This window comes from Dermacentor andersoni, chromosome 1 (assembly GCF_023375885.2).
Source record: "Dermacentor andersoni chromosome 1, qqDerAnde1_hic_scaffold, whole genome shotgun sequence".
Lineage (NCBI taxonomy): Eukaryota > Metazoa > Arthropoda > Arachnida > Ixodida > Ixodidae > Dermacentor > Dermacentor andersoni.
This window is the reverse complement of record NC_092814.1, coordinates 186,917,520-186,937,901: the sequence shown is the minus strand read 5'-3', so window position 1 is coordinate 186,937,901 and position 20,382 is coordinate 186,917,520. Positions and strand designations below refer to the sequence as shown.

Here is a 20,382-nt window from a genome sequence, read left to right as displayed (position 1 = left end):
GCATTACGGAATCAGGGTGTAGACGAGCCGTATGTAAAAATACTGAAAGATATCTATAGCGGCTCCACAGCCACCGTAGTCCTCCATAAAGAAAGCAACAAAATCCCAATAAAGAAAGGCGTCAGGCAGGGAGATACGATCTCTCCAATGCTATTTACAGCGTGTTTACAGGAGGTATTCAGAGACCTGGATTGGTAAGAATTGGGGATAAGAGTTAATGGATAATAGTAACTTGCGATTCGCTGATGATATTGCCTTGCTTAGTAACTCAGGGGATCAATTGCAATGCGCATGCTCACTGACCTGGAGAGGCAAAGCGTGGGTCAGGCAACGCGTGGGAGAGGCAAAGGGTGGGTTTAAAAATTAATCTGCAGAAAACTAAAGTAATGTTTAACAGTCTCGGAAGAGAACAGCAGTTTACGATAGGTAGCGAGGCACTAGAAGTAGTAAGGGAATACATCTATACTTAGGACAGGTAGTGACCGCGGATCCGGATCATGAGACTGAAATAACCAGAATATATATATATATATATATATATATATATATATATATATATGCTTTAATAACAGTTTCACCTTGAAGAATGGTTCACTGAAGTGGCGGCCTTATATGAGTGTATACAAGACCTCATAGTAGGAGTTTTTTTCCGATTGGTAAATAAACCCCTAGAAAAATGCCAAATACCACGTGACTGCACTCCCACCCGCATCAGAAAGCAGCGCCCTCAAATAGGCTGGCATAAAGCAATTGATTTGCCTGTCGCAAACCCAAAGAGACAGTGCATCACCTTGTTAATGGTACGAAAGGAGCACCAACAGCAGTTTTTTCGGCTTCGCAGATATTCCTTCCTCTCATTTCTACGTCACACTTATTATCCGTCTCTCAACGCGGCCGAAGCGCCGCTCTAACCAGGCACGAAACGCGAAAAGCAATGGAATACGCACAGAATGTTTCAAAATCCTGGCTCTGCTCGCACCGCATCGAAGAGTGCGCGCGCATCTATGTATCGCGCCGGAAACTTAATCGCTTTGGACCAAAGCCAAATTAAAGTGACTGTTTTATTTTTCATTAGAAAGTATACGTGCTGCAAAAACAGGTTCGTGGCAAAAAATAAAAGCGAAATAAACAAACCGGGAAGCGACCCACGTGTACAGAAACGGCAAAACCGATACGTTCAAGAAAGTAAATGTACCCCTTTTAGATGAGCCGAATCGCCAATCAGGATGTCTGCACAAAAAAAAAAAAAAAAGGAAAAAGAAAGTTTACGCAGAATCTTCTCTTGGATCTATCTGAATGATGCGTAACATTTCGTAGTACTGACGTGGTGTTTCGTGGTAATATGCTGGTGTGTTTCGTACACTCTAAAAAAAGTTTTCACCCTTTGGAGTGTATCTCTGCCGCACAACGATAATCGTCATCTGCCTTGATGCGTTTCCTTTCTTGAACACGCCGCGCCCGCTACTTTCCTGTCGGGAATGCTATGTCATGCTGATAACGCGCATGCCGTTCGTTACTGGAAAATACCGGGCTCGCAGCGTTAAAGAAAGGAAACACGCATCAAGGCAGATGACGATTATCGTTGTGTGGCAGATTTACACCCCAAAGGGTGCAAACTTTTTTTAGAGCGTATAATTGCGAGAACGATCGCGAAAGAACCGTAAAACAAATAAGCGTGGTTGCAACACCGAACTGTTAGGTGAGACCTGCACGAGACGTCGACGTAGAAGCGAGTATGTTCACTGGCGTTATACATAGCCCGCAGCGGTTGTGGACGTGGGATGAAATGACCAGGGAGATGTACAAAATTAACGAAATATATATGCAACATTTATTAGGTGCACTGAACCATTGTGAACCGTGATCAACCGTGCTCCGGCGACCGCTACGTCTGGCGCGCGCCGCGGCCCGGACCAACGGCCCGGACCTTGAAAGCGGCAGAGTGCGGCATGTGCCGAGAGCTCTGTGAGCGCTTTCTTCTCGCCGCATCGTTGGCGTTGGAGCGAGAGGCAGCATGCAGGTGAATTCGCTCGCTGCTGCGGGCGCTATGTTGAAAGTGATCGTCTAACGGGACGGACGGAGGGACACTTTTTCCCTTGGGTAAGGATAAAAGTGCTTACGCATTTAAAGCCATCAGATTCCAGTATGCCCTTATTATATATCTATGAATTCGTAAGGTCCTTTGAACACCAGCTGCCGCCTAGAGGACGTGCTCGAATAGCTCTCCTTCTGCAGCTAGACAATACTAAGTCCGTTCGATCACATCTTCTGTGGCTTTCTTGATGACCGACGCTGACATTCTACGGCAGACATCCCTTCTCTTGGCCTTGAGCGCACCTCACGTGCGTCTCGATCATGTAAGCACGATCTTTCACATAACCCCAAAGAAAGAAATCGAGTGGAGAGAGGTCAGGTGACCTAACTGGCCAATTTACAGGCCCATGCCTTCCAATCTACTGCGCATCAAAAGTCTCATCGAGCCAGTTTCGTGCTAAACTGCTACTGTGTGCTGGCGCCCCATCTTGATGATACCAAAGAAGTGGAAGACGTGACAACGGGACTTCACTGAGAAACTCATCCACCACTCCTTCAAGGATTTCGTCCACGTAACGCTGTCCAGTCAGTGTGTTATCGAAGATGCGACCGATTACAGCACCGGCGTAAATTCCGAACGACACACTGAACGACCACTGGTACTAATGCCGAGTGCGCTTTACCCAATGTGGATTGGAATCACTCCAATAGTATGCATTATGCAAGTTTACCTGGCCGTTTCTGCAAAATTGGCTTCTCTGTGCACATGATGTTGCTCAAGAAGTCCGGTGACTAATCGGTTTTGGTGAGGACCCAATTCGAGAAATCTAGACTATTCCGCAGGTCCCTGTCTTCTAAGCATTAGGTGCAGGTTAAGGTGGTACGGGTGAAAGGCCGTGTCATTTAGAATCCTCCAAACTGATGACTTGGAAACAGGTACCTGGGCGACCACGTCCCGCACGTTAGCATGAGGGTTTGAGGGCATAAATGCTAGAACATCCGTGCGTAGGCTAGGCCTAGTCCTCCGCCACTGTTTCTGGAAGCTGCCGGTTTCTCAAGTGTTCACATTTTCTGATGATAGTCGATGCGTTTGATCTGCCGCCACACTTCCATGACTGATATATATTTTCGGCCTTCCTCTTGTTGCCATTTGCAGCTCCTGTTAGATACGGACCATTTCTCAGTGTAGGGTAGAAAACCGGATGCTCTTCTGGTTGACCTCCCTGCCTTTCCTATCCTTGTTTTTTTTCTCTCTCTCTCTCTCAGCATCGGTCAAGTTCTCCAGGCGCAACCCCGGCATGTCCGCGTCGACCGTGTTACCAGACCCGCCAGACAGGCTGGTTAGCCTTGTTGTGAAGTCTTCACGTCCCAAGTTCCGTGAGGTCAATCTCACCGCTGACAGCGTTGTGAAGTCGGGGGTCCGTGCGGTCAACGAAGTTTCTATCGATGGTCCCGTGCCAGGTGCCGGGAAAAAGGGTTCCGAGCGCTGTTTAAGAGAATGGAGAAAAAGGAATATATTCAAAAATATACATGGTTGATATGTACAAAATGGCTGCAACTATCGGAGCGCAGTATGGTAGCGTCTTAGCCTGTCCGAGTATCACACTGTTTTGTCGAGCGTCCTTAATTCCGCTTCTCCCAGCCGTCTGGATCCGCTTTTTATGCCTGCGTCGTCATTGTTCATGGTTTGCACCAATCCGACGTCAGGGAAACGATGGGGTCTGGTGACCGATGGCGTCCGTAAGACGGTTGCCCTTTTCCTCCGAAGGGAGCTTGGTCGGAAACGCACGTACCTCACTTGGCACAAACAGGAAAATATGGGGAACGTTCGCTGACTCCGATTCCGGCGTGGTCCTACCAATTAGGGCTGCTTACAGGTGTGCAGAATCGTAGCGTGAAGCATGAAAACTGCATGTCGCTGGGGGGGGGGGGGGGGGTTGAGGCATCCCCCCCTCTGAGTTCGGATTTGGTGTTCGGATTTTGTGGCGAATGGACGTGCTTTTCGGGGTTCCGTGGCGGCGAGGAAATCATAAGTTTTTGTGCATGCTTTGAGCTTGCTTCTGTTTTTGATTAGCAGATTTTTTTGCCTTTAAATAGTAATTGGGTGGTTTTCTTTCTTTTTTTCTCTCTCTCGTATTTCGTGTGCGCGGGTGTGTTTCGTGCACATTTGGTTTTGCAGGATGGTTAGAGTGTCCTTTCGCGCCACGTGTTTCAACACGTGCAGCCGGATGCGACGTTGAGTGTTTGTAGTCTTTAAATGGTAGCTTGAAGGTGGCAAGACTAATAGCTATTAGTGGTTTTACTGTGCGTGTTTTGGTAGGAAAGTGAGAGCGTGGCCGCGTGGCTGAGCGCGTGCAAGAGCGTGTCATACCTTCGGTCTCGGCGGCATTGATTGCTCTTGAAACAGTGGTGAGAGTTGCTTTGCGACATTTTGAGGATTTGAATCTTGTGCGTATCGGTTTTTGCTAAAAGGCACGTGCTCTGCATTAATATAGTATTATAGTATTATAGTATTTGCATCAGAAAAGCCGTGCAATACATGGCAAGAAAGCCGGGAAAGCAGGCAGTGGGCGGGGGGTCCCCCAAGGCAGATGAGGAGACAGATGAGAATGGAGATGGAATAGAGTCAACAGGCACACACTGTGATGTCGATACTAGGCTGCAGAAAATGGAGGCTTTCCAGGAGGAGTTTGTAAAACAGGTGGAAGAGCTCACAAATGAGCTAAATAGGGAGCGTGATGCACGGAAGGTAGTTGAAGAAACACTTGAAGCAGCCGAGGAAAAGCTGTACATGGCCGCCATTGTGAATGTGCGTGACAATGGAACGCAGTCCCCCGACTTGACAGGAGAAAGAGTGCTAGCACAGTGCGTTGAATGCGTGCAACGTGGTGAAGGGTTAGCTGGAAAGAGCGACACCTACCTTGAGGCTGCCACGCGGAAAAGGACAAAGGGAAGCAGGGAGAGGTAGGAGAGAGTGAAAGGGTGATTATCGCCGGCGACTCAAACCTGGCTAGGTGCTCAGAAGCAATTGTGGAGAGGGGGAAAGGCGATAAAAGAGTGGCGGTAGGGACATTTCTAGGGCGGACACTGGGTTCTGTCATGGAGCGAGCAAAAGAAAAGCTCGCGGAAAATGCTCACGTGCGCAACCTTGTCATAGTAGCAGGTGGGCTAAATGACGTCCCAAACAGGAAAGGACTAGCCCAAAGCTTGGCGAATGTGGCGGACGACTTGCGCGAGCTATCCCCTCAGGTGCAGATGGTGCACGGTGCCGGAGGTGCCTGTACGTGACAGTCACGTACAAAGAGCCGTAGTGGCTGCAAATGAGGCGATATGGGAAATGAGCAGAGAGAAAGGCTTCGAGGTTGTCGAACTAAACAGGGAAGTCACAAGGTGCGGTGGTTTTAAACGAGACGGGATCCACTTCAATTACACGCTGGCACGAGAAGTGGGCTGGCGACTTGATGGCCACGCTGTTGCTTTTTTAGGGGGACCGCGGGCGCTCCTGAGGCCAGAGTAGGTAGTAATGAAGAAGGTCCCCTAGGGGAACCTCAGAAGAGCATCGCCGTCGATGACAGAAAAAAGAGGAAAGCAAGAAAGAATGCTCTCCATGCAATAGGCTACATAAACATGCAGGGCGGCAGAAGAAAGGAAAAGTGGGCAGAGATTGAGGAGCAGTTAAATAGAGAACAAATAGGGGTGCATGCGGTTACAGAAACGCACCTTAGAGACTCAGAAAAGCCGCCAGTTACTGAGAATTATGTTTGGGAAAGGTGCAACAGAAATAAGTCGGAAAGAAAGGGAGGGGGAGTCGGAATGCTCATCCATCAGGGAGCCAAATGGAAAAGAGTAAATTCAAAATGTCAAGAGCATCTTTGGTTATCAGGTACTATGAGTGGGAAAAAACTTGGCTGGGCTTACGTATTTGTGGACCGGACATAATTGCACAGAGAAGAATAAAGAGTTAGTGGAATGCATAAGCGCTGATATTAAGGGTTTCGGGAATGGTGATGAAATTGTCCTATTAGGTGACATGAATGCCCTCATACAGGATTTAGATGGCTATACCTACAACAACGGGAAGTGAATGCTAGGCCTTTGTGAGCAACATAACCTCGTTATCGTGAATACAGGGCCTAAGTGTGAAGGGCAGATCACGCGGGAAGTGGGAAACCGGCAATCAACCATTGATTACTGTCTGATGACAGAAGGAATTCATGATAAGTTAAGAGAAATGATCATTGATGAGGAAGGGTATAGCAACATAGGGAGTGACCATAAACGCATCATCTTGAAAATGGGATATGTAGCTGGGAAAGAGAGCAAGGAGTGCAAAATTACCTGTCCAAATTTTAACGCTGAACAAATGACAAATATAGTCACTAGAGTCGAGGAAGAACTTGGCATATGGCCAAGTAAAGAGTGGGAATATGGTGAGCTTCTAAGTGTAATAGCGACAGAAATACGGAAAGAGAAACAACATGGTTCGTTGGAAAGGAAAAAAGAAACCGAAAAGCTGGTGGAACAGGGAGATACGAGAAGCGATCGCCGAACGACAGAAATCATCCCGCGAGCACAGGCAGGCAAAGAAGGCGCAGTTGCCGCAGGATTAAGTAACCAGTAAATGGGAAATATACCGGGAGAAAAAGTCTATGGTGCAAATACTGATGCAAGCAAAATTAAAAGGTGAAAGTGAACGTTGGTTGTCAGAAATACGTCAGAAAAAGAAGGCCGCACCTAGAATGTTTTGGAACCACATAAAGTTATTAGGCAGGAAGTCAACAACAATACAACATATCCTAGACGAAGATGAAAACAGACTGCAAGGGGAAGCGGCGATAAATTACATCCGCAAAATAACAGTCAAATCTTTCCAAGGCAATGACGAGGTTGTATTTGAAGAAAAAAAGAGCATGAAAGAAACCCAGGTGGAAAAGCAGCTGGTGCTGACAAATTTCAACTGGAAGAAAGCCGAAGAGAAAATTCCTGAGCGCACAGCCACAGGGCTAGACGAGGTTCCCGTTAGGCTGATTAATGAACTAGGACCAAAAAGTAAGGAAGCTCAGGTGAAAGCAGTGGAAAAAACTTCAAAAGATATATGAATACCAGACAGTTGGCGACAAAGTAGAATGAATTTAATTTATATAGGTAAGGGGGAGAAAGAATTCACTCGTATAGACCGTTGACATTACATCGGTAATAGACAGGCTAGTAATGCAGGCAATCAAATTAAAGCTTCAAGCATGTGCAGAGAATAATGACATTTTGGGAGAACTTCAGAATGCCTTCAGAATAGGTAGGTGTTTAGATGATAACTTATTTGTTCTTACTCAGTGTATTGAAATATCAAAAGTAGAAAGCAGACCGTTATATGTGTCCTTTTTAGACATTACAGGCGCCTATGACAACGTAGACCGCAACATTTTGTGGAATATTCTGGAAGGGGAATGCTTAGGTGACGATTGTCTACAGCTTTTGAAAGATATTTACCTAGAAAATACCGTTTGCGTTGAATGGGAAGGGATGAGGAGCGAGGAGAAAGTTCATATCAACAAGGGACTGAGGCAGGGGTGCCCTTTATCCCCACTGCTGTTTATGATGTACAAGGTGAGGATGGAGAGGGCGCTAGAAAGAAGTAATATCGGGTTTAATCTCTCATACAAACAGGCGGGTACAGTAGTAGAGCAGCAGCTTTCAGGTTTATTTTATGCGGACGACATTGTGTTGCTAGCTAACAAGCAAAGTGATTTGCAACGTCTGGCTAATATCTGTGGACAGGAAGGCAACAATTTAGGTTTGAAATTTAGTGTTAGAAAATCAGGTGTTATGGTACTCAATGAAAACAGTGAACAGACAGTGGCGATACAGGGCCAGGAAATACCTCGGGTAACAGAATATAAATACCTTAGTATATGGATAAACGAAGGCAATAGATAAATGGAAACACAGGAAAAAAAACAATAACAGTGAAGGGAAAGAGAAATGCAGCCATAATGAAGCACAGAACGCTATGGGGATACAACAGGTGCGAGGTCCTCCGAGGTATGTGGAAAGGTGTAATGGCTCCAGGAGTTACTTTTGGAAATGCGGTTTGCTTTAAATCAGGGGTAAAATTAGGACTCGATGGGAACCAAACGTCAGTGGGTCACCTCGCATTGGGCGCTCACGGGAAAACTACAAATGAAGCTGTGCAGGGTGATATGGGCTGGACTAGTTTTGAAGTGAGGGAAGCTCGCAGTAAAATTGAGTATGAAGAACGGCTGAGGAATATGGAAGAAAGTAAATGGGCTGGGAGAGTGTTCAGGTATCTGTACAGGAAAAACATTGATTTACAGTGGAGGAAAAGAACTAGGAAGCTTACCAGCAAGTATGCGGCCTGTAGGTTGGGCAACACAGCAACAAAGAACGTCAAGCGGAAAGTCAGGGAGGCTGAAATAATTTCATGGGTGGCGGCAATGAAAAACAAAAAAAACTGCCATGAGTAACTTAAGAGGAAAAAACGAAATAAGGAAAGAAACAATTTATGATAACTCAAAGGGAAGCTCATTACTTTTCGAAACGAGATCCGGATGCCTTAGAACACGCACCTATAAAGCGAGATATAAGAAGGAAGAAGAAGCATGTGCTTGCTGTGGTAAAGCTAGGGAAACTATGGAGCATGTTTTATTAGAATTGGAGACGTCTACGCAGCGGTCGATTTAGGCACCATTGGCCTCCTTGAAGCCCTTGGGTTCAGCGAGAGCATTGGAAAAATAAAGCAATAGTAAGAGGCGATTGGAGGATTGGTGGAAGAAAAGTAGGGAAACGACAAAAAACGGAGACATGCAAAAGCACAGTTCGCAATAGGGGATCAGAAAATTTGGTTGTGGGAGTTCATAGTGTTTTTTTTTTTTCTTTTTTATTGTTTACCAAGGTAGGACATTAAGCAGTATAATAGCAACAGCTTGGTGGCGCAACCCACCGCCCCGTTCCGAAGGGGACGCTCATCCGTCCGTCCTGAACGGCCGCTGGGCTCAACAGCCTGCTCTCGTGTGTCGCGCGGGGAGTCTCTCTCTCTCCCTCACCCCCTCTATGTGGCGATTCCCCGAAAGCGTACATGTAGTTCGGCACGTTTCGAGGTGGTTGACCTTAGTCCCGAGAAAATTTGCTTTGCAGCAATGAAAGGTCATTCGGGGACGAACAGGCGAGCAGGCAGCGTGGCACGGATGCGGCCATCGGAGGGGAGAGAGAGCCCAGGGAGTGCCCCGAACATGACAACACCTATGGGCTCGACGACTGGCTGAAACTGGCGTGACCCCGACGGACTGAAGGGGTTATAAGCAACACCATCTAGAGAACTTAAGGCCTTCTGGCTGTACCCTCTCCCCTTGAGCTACGTCACGCAAAAGAGGCCCACATAGAAGTTCCTTGCAGCGTGCTACAAAGCTTCGAGCGGCGCACTTGTGTTGAAAATGAGACGCGGAAGACCGATCGAGTGGGCAACGACGGCGATAACAATTCGATTTGTTCTTCGGGGTTAGAAAAGTCTTGGCATGCTGCGACATGCTTCCGAGCGCACTTTTTTTTTCTGTACGTGAACCATGCACGTAGTCTCTGCGCTTGTGCTGCGATTGCGGTTTTGTGTCCGGCAAGCCTTCATTGTCGCGGAATGGGGATTACGTTCATGCCAGGATATACCTATTAAGTGCTGCGTGCCCAATTGCTGGAGCAATTACAATCGGGGCCGAAAAAATCATGCGTTCATGTTTCCGCAAGCTCAATGACAGAATATTGGGTGCCAATGCTAAGGCAAAGAAGAGAAAAGCTGGAATTCTGCGGAATAAGGCAGCTGTTTTTTTGAAAATAGTTGCACAAATGTTTTGTATCTGCATTGCTAAACTCATTTGAGGTGTTGTAAATATGTGGACTGTGGTACTGTATGTAATAATTCCTCGAAAGCGAAATTATTCGTTTAGAGCTCAAAAGGACACTAAAGTGAAAAATGACTTCTGCATCAGTAAATTACCGTTCTACAACACCAAAACCCCACTCTTACAACGACAAGACGTTTGGTAAGCCAGAAAAAGCGCAAGAACGAAATACGGGTAGCGACGCCGACTCAAGTTCCCGCACCTGGAGGCTGTGACGTCTTGGATTTTGATGGCATCTTCTAGGGCTTACTAACTATATATGGCGGTACAGATTGACTTCAATGTGTGTTTTTTTTTTGCAGTTGTTATTGTCATTCTCTTTTTGTTTTCGCCCTCCTGCTAGGACCCATCTAGGGTCTGCAGTATGCTGTAAATAAATAAATAAATAATAAAGGAGCCAAATGTTAAACATGGCAAGTTTCGGGAACCTTTATTCAGCCAACACGGCCCAAATGCGAAAACATGCTTTGGAATCCCTGACGTCACGCTGACGTACCGGCGCCGAGGTTGCGGCGCGAAATTCAAATTCAAATACTAATACTTGTACCTTCATTTTCTTATCTAATAATCAAACTATTTTTTTACATGACTGCCTGCAGGGTTCTCAAACAATACTTCATTAGTCTAAACTGATTTATTGTTTCGCTTTAGTGTCCCTTTAATCTACACTGGAATAAATACATTTGTCCCGAATGTGGAAAAGGGCACACCAGTGAAGTTGTCATGAGATATGTGTTATGGTGCAGTGCTAACATTTTGTTGAACTTTTGTGGTTGCATGAACGGCAAACTCTTTGACGCTGACGATAAATCAAGGCAAAGAAGCTACCCTGAAGAAGAGGGCAGCACTGTTACTTTTCAATATAAGCCATGCTCCCTGTCACCATTTACCCGAAATTCGTTCTCAATCCTAAGGTTGAACCATTTCGTTTTTTTTTTATGGACGCGCTTTTTAATAATACAGAGCGTAAATAGTTTTGCATAAATAAAATAATCTTGGAACACCCTCTGTTCCCTGCGGGCCATCTGCTCAACTATGCCTAAATAAAGATAACTGCGCTCTGGTTAACGTTGCCCATAAGGGCGCGATCCCTTCATTCAACCCGTATCCCCGAGCACGCCACCGGCCTCTTCTCCGTGACGTCACTCGCCGAGCGCTCAGGCCTTCTCTTGTCTAGGTGGTGTTGGCCAGCTAACCATAGGAAAGGGAGAGACGTTCAGAGACGGGCTTCTTGCCGCGGGCCGCAGCGTACGATTTGCTGTCGGCCGACGATGACATTTTACTGTTATTTTACTTGTTTCTAAGTCCTGTACATAACGTAAATAAACCTTCCGTTCTCAAAGTCCACCTCAACATCGGCCAACTCCCGCCCACTGAACGGCAAGACCAAATACTCCCAACGCAGGGATCATGGTTTCCTTCTGCTCGTTAGAGAAAGACGTGGCGACTGGCACGAAACTAAACGTACCTTTAAACCTTTGCACTGACGTTGCTTTTGTGGTGATAGGTTCAGTGGCAAAAATAAAAGTAAAGAAAAAAACATCCGTGCACTTTATCTACGCTAAGACAACAGCTTTCGCAGCTTGTTTCTGAGTAACACCAAACGCGACGTATTACTTCAGCGGGGGCGCGGCAGATAAGGAACTCGACCACGATGTTTTTTCTTTATTTCCTTTATTCGCTGATGTGGGACGCGACGTTCATTTGAGGAATCGCCAGCCGTTTGTGCGCAGGCGCGAGTAAGAATGGGCGCGCGAGAGAAAATCTGGGGGCTTTTGCTCCTTGAATATATGACTCTGCCTACACTCTAAAAAAAATTTACACCCTCTGGGGCGTATATCTGCAACACAACGATAATCGTCATCTGCCTTGCTTGCGTTTCCTTTCTTGAAAACGCCGCGCCCGCTACTTTCCTGTCGGCAATGCTATGTCATGCTGATAACGCGCATACAGTTCGTTACTGTATAGTGCCTAGAATAGTTACTGGGAAGTACCGGGCTCGCAGTGTTAAAGAAAGGAAATGCGGACAAGACAGATGACGTTTATCGTTGTGTGGCCAGATACGACTCAAAGGGTGTAAACTTTTCTTAGAGTGTAGGCACTACCGAGGAGGTTTCCTAGCGCGTGTTGTAAGCGTTTGTCCCTAGGCGTGCCGGCATTGCGCAGTGGGGTCGAGTTTGTTTACGCTGTAAAATTGGTGAAGCAGCAGGCACTGACGCCCAATTTGGCGACCGCTGTGTCGGACAGACTGTCTCGCACCTGCGGCGCTCGTGCTAAGTCAGTCGGGGCGGATCATAGCTTTCTCGCGCCTTACGGCGATGTACCTTGTATATAGCATCTAAGATGTTTCTGTGGGAGCAGTAGCGACCGTAGTAGAGCCCGGACCGCATATATTGAAAATGTCGCGGGGCGCGGCAGTGCTGAACTTAGCGTCACAAGTTGGCGGCTGGAGGTAATTATATTTATTCAATCGTGTTTTTTACTGATTGTAACAACGTGTCATTATTTCACATTATTGGCGGCGCTTCCAGGACGCCAAAGCGGCAGCGGGGACACCAAAGCGGCAGCGGGGACACCAAAGCTAGAACCCGGACTGGTCCGTGGATTGGGGCCGCGGAGGCCGAAGCGTGCCAGGAGGTGTTCGCATAAGAAATTGGCTGTCCGCGATCGTGGACAGCCGATCTTATACACCCCTGGCACCCCTTGCCGCCCTGCTTTGAGCTTTCATACCCCCGCCACCCCTTGGGTGCCCTGGAGATCCTGCGCCGCCTGCTTTATTATAACCTCAGGTGCTCTCCTGATCGCCTCCGTTTGCCGGTTACATGTGTCCTCCTGGAGCAGTGCTTGTAAAAAATCCCATCTATCGTCAGGAAGAATATTTAACAGGGATAAGCGGGCTAGTTGGTGGTTCCAGTCACGAATTCCAGTCACGAAGAAAAAAGCAACAGTCGGAACCTTGCCCCTTCAGACATGCGATCACCAAATGGGGCGTCCGTGCCCACTGCCTCACCGCGCGGGCAGCCAGGCTGCGTGGTGAGGGATCTGTCTAGAGGACAAACGCATATATACAACACGCGCTAAGAAACCTCCCCCGTAGTGCTTAGGCAGAATCATATATTCAAGGAGCAAAAGCCCCCACATTTTCTCTCTCGCGCCCGCTTTTACTCGCGCCTGCGCACAAACGGCTGGCGATCCCTCAAATGAACGTCTCGTCTGATGTGTGGGTGAGCGCAGTCACGTGGTATTTTTCATATTTCGGGGGATTTATTTATCAGTCGAAAAGAAATTAGTACGTAATTAGTACGTCACTGAAAATACCGCAGTTAGATGCCCCTTCGCTGTGCCTACAAATGCCTCATTGACACTGATAATTAGGATAACACATCTCAAGTTAGATAATTAATTCCAATTAGCTAATTAAATCTCAGTAATGAAAACATTACTGGAAGATATTCCACTGTAGCGGAAACAATATGCACTAGGTTTTCTTCGAGTAACGCAATTGCTACTTTTTTAAATCTGTATATGTTTATGACCTCAGCGTGCGTGTTTCCATCCCTTATGAATGTTGTAAATTATTAGTTTTTTTTTACGAGTTGTTAGTATTGCTTACTGGAAAAAGAAGCAATACCGAGACATATCATTCACGCGCATTTCGCACACCGTGGATAAAAGACTCAGCCGAAGGGGTCACTGAAGTCTGCAGGCTGTTTTCAGGGTCAAAAGAAAGCACGCAAAGCAATTTGAAGCGAGGTTAAAATACCGCAACATATTCATTCTCTAGGCATAGGCTACTCATACCTTTAGAAATAACTTTTATTTGGCTACCTCCTCTTTAAAAAAATATAATAAACTTTGTCCTGTGTGTATACTTACATATATGGTGTATGTGCATGGCGTTTACAGTGGAACTTGAAACAATGTTGAAGTGAGAAAATACGGATGAAGCAGCCGCCGGTAGTGCTTCTAATGTCCTTGTCCTTCTATTGTCAGGATTTGCAGAAATAAAGCGAAAATATGAATTAAAAGCCGTGCACGTCCGCGCCAACAGTGATGCAGTAAGCTATTAGCCACAATAAAATTTTAAGTGAAAAGGTAGAGAGAAGTAAAAAAAAAATCTCAAATGATGTGGACGACAAAACGCTGCTAATAATATTTTAGGTGTGTATGTGTGTAGCCTCGGGGGGTAAGGTATCAGCATCGCCGGGTGGGGAGGGGGGGTAGCTTCGACTATCATAGGGAGCTCTGCCCCCTTCGGAAAATTCCGGAAGGGGCTCGGGCCCCGGCCCCCTTCACTATTGAGACATACCAGCGCCGGTTCAACGAGGAAAGAAATGCTGAGCCCCCGGTTCGGTCTGTCATGTGCATTCGCGAGGCTAGCGGCTGCGTGGCACGATCTCGGGCGTTCTACTGTAGTTTTCCCAAAATTCAGGTCCTCATAGCTGTGTCGCCTGTTACAGCTTGTCTCCTCAAAAATGTAACGCCCCTGAAGACCTGCGACATGTTTTGTGTGACTGCTATCGCTACGCGTCAGAGGGAGAGAGTCTCCGAAGGCGTCACTGCACATTCAACGGGATTTGTCACTACAACACATTCTGGGCCCATGGCAAAGCACCACGTGTGCGTTACGCGCCACGAGGGCGATGCTGACGTTCTTGCGGGCCACGAGCCTTAACGAAACTTTGTAAATATCGCGATAGCATCCGTGCGCGATAGTGTATCTCTCTCTCTCTCTCTCCCTGTGTGTGTGTGTGTGCGCGCGCGACTGTACGTCCTGTTAAGTGTTTATCACTATATATATATATATATATATATATATATATATATATATATATATATATATATATATATATATATATATATATATATATATATATATATATATCATAATCATCACCCAGCACCTGGAGTAGCATGTCAGACGAACAGCCAGGCGAACATCTGGTTAGTAACTGGTTGCATGTAAGTGGTTACTAAAATAAGGTGTACGAACTTTAATATAAAGTAAACAAACTAATCGTTAAATCACATTACAAAAATGTATTTGATCACAAATAATTAAACGCGATTTGTTATACATAGAAGTCTGGTCGATCCGCCAAGTCGCCCAACCATGAGCGCTGTCAGAAAAATCGAGCGAGACACCGCATACTGTTCCGGTTTCCTTTTTTGCGTTTTTGCTACGGGTTAACAACTCACAACTACAAGAGACGTCGTAATGAGGAGGAAAGGGGGGGGGGGGGCTACTGATTAATTTACGCTACCTTTGTTTCTTTAACGTGTACAAAAGAAAGTTCTATCGCGCGCTTTAACGTGCTCCCCCATGCTCAAGCAGCAGAACGCTATAGCCGCTGCTGGTAAAATACACGAAATACTCGAGCGTTTTATTGCGATGCGGTTATATGCACCCTCCAGGCGCACTTCTCCCGTCGCCGTGACGTTCCGTATAAAGCCCAAGGGCAGTTGTCGCCGCGCGCCGCATGTGCGAGTGAAAGCTTGCGAGGGTGAGCCTGCGATCGCGGTCAAGCTCGCGCACGCAAGCGAGGAAAGCGGGGAGGAAGCGTGCCGTCTTCCGCCGCGCGCTGTGTTTTCGCCGCTTAGTTCGCGTTGGTGCGAGACGCAGCACGAAGGTGAATTCGCTCGCTGCTGCTGCCGCGCTTCCCCACTCCTGCGTTTTGACAGCGAGTTTCCGCGGTCATCGAGTGAGATGTGTTCATTTTTGCTTGTGCGCGCGTGACACCACGCTTGTTAATTTAGTTACTATACCTATGTTTACAAGTTTATACGGCCGATAATACTACTATCGCTACTTCGTATTGCTAGCTGTCCACTAATTTGCCATCGCCATCGATGCTTCGCCTTTCGGACCGAACTGCAACTTTTTGCATTCCGCCCTCCTCAGAATGCGGCTGCCGGGGCTGCGAATGGAACCGGTGAGCTCATATGCAGGCAGCACCGAGCCACTGCGGCAGGTGACGATGATGTGGAAGCGAAGTGAATAGAGAATATTTAGGTGAGTCGTCGTGCGAAGCTGTTTCGGAAATTGCTTGCCCAAGAGAAGTCCGTGTATCGAGTAGAAACAATACACGAACAGAAATACGCGCTTCGAAGAACGTGCTGGCGAATTAAGGCGCACCCTCACGCGCGCGCGCGCGCACACACACACACACACACACACACACACACACACACATAACATTGAATACTAGATATAACAAAGTCATGCGTGCTGTAAAAATCTTTGTCGATCAAGTCGCCCGTAATAATTATTTGAACAAAGTAGCCCAGTGATGCCAAGACTGGCAGATGGTAGTTAATTCTGAAAAAAAAAAGGCCACAATGACTATAGCAAAGGAGAAATGTAAATTATGATTCCCACACTCCTTTAACAGCATTACCCTGTCAAGCTGTAACTCTTAGGGGTTTGAATATCCTCCGAGTTTTGTCAGATGCACTTCTCCTAAATCATGTTTATCAGACCGGTGCTGGAATATGTGAACATAGTGTGCATTCGCAAATACCAGCATTTCTACGTTTGAGAGCATATAGCGCAAGGCAGTAGAATTTAGCTTTAACCGCTACAAGCGAACCGATTCTGCTAGCAAGCGTCTGCATCGCGTGGGGCTAGCTATACACTGTGTCGCAGAGCTAAGATACATTGCCTGAAGTTATTTTATCGATTGCTGAACGGCCTCTTCAAAATTTATGCTTTAACCTTTGCTGATGTAAAGGCTAAGTTCACCAAAAGCACAACTCACCGTATAAAGAATAATTCTGTAATAATTCGTTTCACTTTTCTTTAGCCCCTCAAGTAATCAGGGAATGGAACACACATGACCAATTTAATGTATAGAGCAGCCAACACTATAAAGGTTTGTAGACGAAATTGAGAAACGTACATTGACTGCGCTCCCGATAAAGTGACGGAACACATCTGTGTGCTGTTGCATTCTTTAAGACTTTATTTTTTGCCTTCTTTAGTGTATTGCTTGTGCTTGTATATTGTCTGTATTGTATACTCCCTCCTGTACTAATCCCCCGCCCGAGGAATTGACAGTAGACAGAAATAAAACGATACTAAAAAAAGAAATTGCTAATTTTGTTGGGTATCTTATGTTGTATAGCAGTAAAATATTGTGCAGAAACCATCGAGCGAGCGAGCCACCACAGCAAGTACAACGTAGTATAGTGATCGAGCTAAAAAAATTAATTGTTGGGTTTTATTCCCGATGGATACACGAGACAGCGAATATCCACATTATTTTTTATGCATTTAGAGACACCTAACTAGACTTGCACATAAGAATTCATCAGCATCAGCCTATTTATGTCCACTGCAGGACGAAGGCCTCTCCCTGCGATCTCCAATTACCCCTGTCCTGCGCCAACCGATTCCAACTAGCACCTGCAAATTTCCTAATTTCGTCGCACCACAGGTGGTGCGACGAAATTAGGAAATTGGAAAGTCTTCTGCCGTCCTCTACTGCGCTTCCCCTTTTGGTACCCATTCTGTCACCCTAATGGTCCAACGGTTATCTAATCTGCGCATTACATGACCTGCCAAGCGCCATTTTTTTCTCTTAATGTCTATTAGAATATCGTCTATACCTGTTTTCTCTCTGATCCAAGCCACTCTCTTTCTGTCTCTTAAAGTTATGCCTAGCATTCTTCGTTCCAGCGCTCTTTACGCGGTCCTCAACTTGTTCTCAAGCTTCTTTGTCAATCTCCAAGTCTGTGCCATATGTCAGCACCGGTAAAATGCACTGATTGTATACTTTCCTTTTCAATGATAACAGTAAGCTCCCAGTTATTAGATCTAAATAATTACTTGTAATTAATTACATTTTTGGAAGTTTTTTCAATTTATCAATTATTTTCTTTACTCTGTAGCATTCACTGTCATTCAATTACTTTTTTCAACAATCATTTACATATGTAACAAGTGTTGACGAGACAAAAATGGAACAGGCGACAAAGCTTTTAGCATTTGAATTTATTGGGAACTACACTAGAATGTCCGCGGTCATGCCATGCAGAAGCCTCGCAGATGCTTTCGTTCATACAAGGAAACCCGGGTGTGATTATTTCTTTCCTGATCTCAACACACTCCACTACATGTTGGCCAAGGATTTGTCAGGAAGTCACCTACAGAATATTTTTTTCAGCTTTTCAGTGGCCCTAGCAGGAGCGCCTTCTCTAAGCCCCAGCAACAACGAAGCGCTGTGCTTTATAGAGCACCCAAGCACGAGCATCACGGCATTCAATAATCGAAATCTCACCGTTACAACATCGCTCTTCTTTCCATTGCACACATCGAGCGAGCTTTCAGTCCAGCTTGCTGATGTCTTCACAAGGAAACGTGGAGAGATATGAACAACGAAAATTTTTAAAAGTAATTATCAGTGATAATAAACAATGTGGGAAGGGCTGCAGAGTACACACTGAGAGAGCCAGGCCAGCTCGTTCAATTTACTGCATTTGTGCTGCAGTGTTAATGAAGATTGGGAGGTAACATTTTGGGAGATTGGGAGGTACAATTTAGTAATTGTTTAATTACTTACGTGGGGCAGTAATCTGCCATTGCAATCAATTACAATTTTGAATGAGTAATTGTAATGGTAATCTGTTACTTTTTTTGTTACATGTACACGTCTGCATCTAATGTAACACATAAGTCTAGGTATTTCTTAATCTAGACTGTTGGGCTTCATGCTACATATTAAGAACCTTAACACGCAAAGTGTGTACATACAATGGCGGCACTTCAAGACCACTATTTTTTGTGTTGTCTACCACAAGTTACAGTTAGAGTAATGGACCATTTGTACAATTTGTAGCTGCCTCTAGCACCAGAATCTGGAACCGTGCACTTCACCGCATGATTGGAGAACAAGTGTTCTCAAGGTTGTTCTTCAACAAAACTCTCGTCCACTAACTACATTTCAACCTCCGTGTGCAGCTGCACATGGAAGTGCAAGCACAAAGGCTTTGCGAGAATTAATCTGAAAACACCACAGAGTAGACGGGTGTGCAGGGAAGGCCAACCATGTAAGTTAGAAAAGATTATGCGTGCACAGTGCAGACATGGACACAAGAGGAGGAAACGGACAACACATATGCAATTGCTGGGTTCACTCCTTGACGGCCAGGTGAGGCAGTGAATATCCACATTAATTTTTTTTTGCATTTAGTAAGCATCACAAGTTTGTTCTCTATTTCCTCTTCGTATTGTGTCCGTCTCTGCAAGCCTAACTTTTTCTAACACGAATTCCTACCAACTACTCAACCTTTTGTTGTTTTAAAGGGGCCCTGCAATGCCGGCAACCATGGCGTCACTTTTATGGTTACAGCAGCTTCCACGAGGGGTTGCAACCCCTCGCCCGCGGTACATTCTATGATACTTAAAATCGTTGTAAAACGTAATGCAATAGCTTTTTTTGCAGTACTCGCAGTATCGTGTGAACGTAAAATGTACATTACATTTTAAACCAATACTCATAACGGCACTCTTGTTCATCACATCCTATCTACAAAGCACACAAAATCGCTGCATCGAGGCAATGCCATTGGTGCCGTTCAACAAGCTTTGCGTTGCAGGGCCCCTTTAAGAGTGAAGCTGTTGAACGAGAACAATACTGTGCCCACCCACTCTGTGGTCTAGAGTATTTTCATTGGAAAATACCTTCCTCGGGCATGCACAACAACATTTTTGCAAACCATAATAATACAACCTGCACTTCCCATTTACTGAAAGTAGACTTCTAAAACATGCATAATTATTACAATACAGTTTCCACTGTATATACAGTACTCTTCACAGTAGACTCCTCCAGAGTTCTCGACACATTCTTTTCAGGCGCAGGAGAGCTGTGGTGGCAGCATTCAAGCAAGCTCCGCATCTATTTTAGGCAAGTTTGTACCACTAGTTTTCTGCTGCTCTTGATTGTGACTGTTCTCCTAAAGACAATATCTCACCAGTAGGACCTAACCCATGATTTTTACATTACAAATGCAGAGCTCCATTAAAATGGGATATTCAAAATGTTAAGCACGTTCTATCAACATTACAGTCAGTATAAAATTTTTTTTTTCTAGTGATCTGATTCAATCAACATTGCAGCAAAGCACCATCCATCATACCTACGGCACAGAAAAACAAAACTGCTCTCTGGGCATGGTGGTGATTGTCCCTTCTTCCACTTTCCCCGAGTGTGGACATGCATGCGTATGTAACCCAGGCCTGAGCAGGTCATACTCGTGGAAGACTTTCTGTGCTAATCAACTTTATGGTGGCACTGAAGAGAAAGTTATGAAAGCAAAGCGCATATGACCACTCCTGAAAATAGTTTCACATTCTAATTCGCATTAGTTTAGGCTGGGGAACAGAAAAACAAACATGCATTTTAGTATAATAAAATAAGAGAGAACACACTACTGAATG

The 20,382-nt window shown here is 45.7% G+C and overlaps 1 protein-coding gene across 3 annotated transcripts in view; it reads left to right on the top strand.

Annotated features, from left to right (window-relative positions):
- LOC126547099 (uncharacterized) overlaps positions 1-20,382 on the top strand; it is a 57,954-nt gene that overhangs the window by 33,182 nt on the left and 4,390 nt on the right. Inside the window, exon 7 of one of the 3 annotated variants that reach the window (XM_055062878.2) lies at positions 19,798-19,849. The exons of 1 other annotated variant lie outside the window; for it this stretch is intronic. In XM_055062878.2, the coding sequence (XP_054918853.1) occupies positions 19,798-19,849 (52 nt within the window). Of the gene's footprint in view, positions 1-12,472; positions 13,817-19,797; positions 19,850-20,382 lie in introns of those variants that run through there. One more of the 3 variants, XM_055062876.2, reaches the window with a different exon arrangement.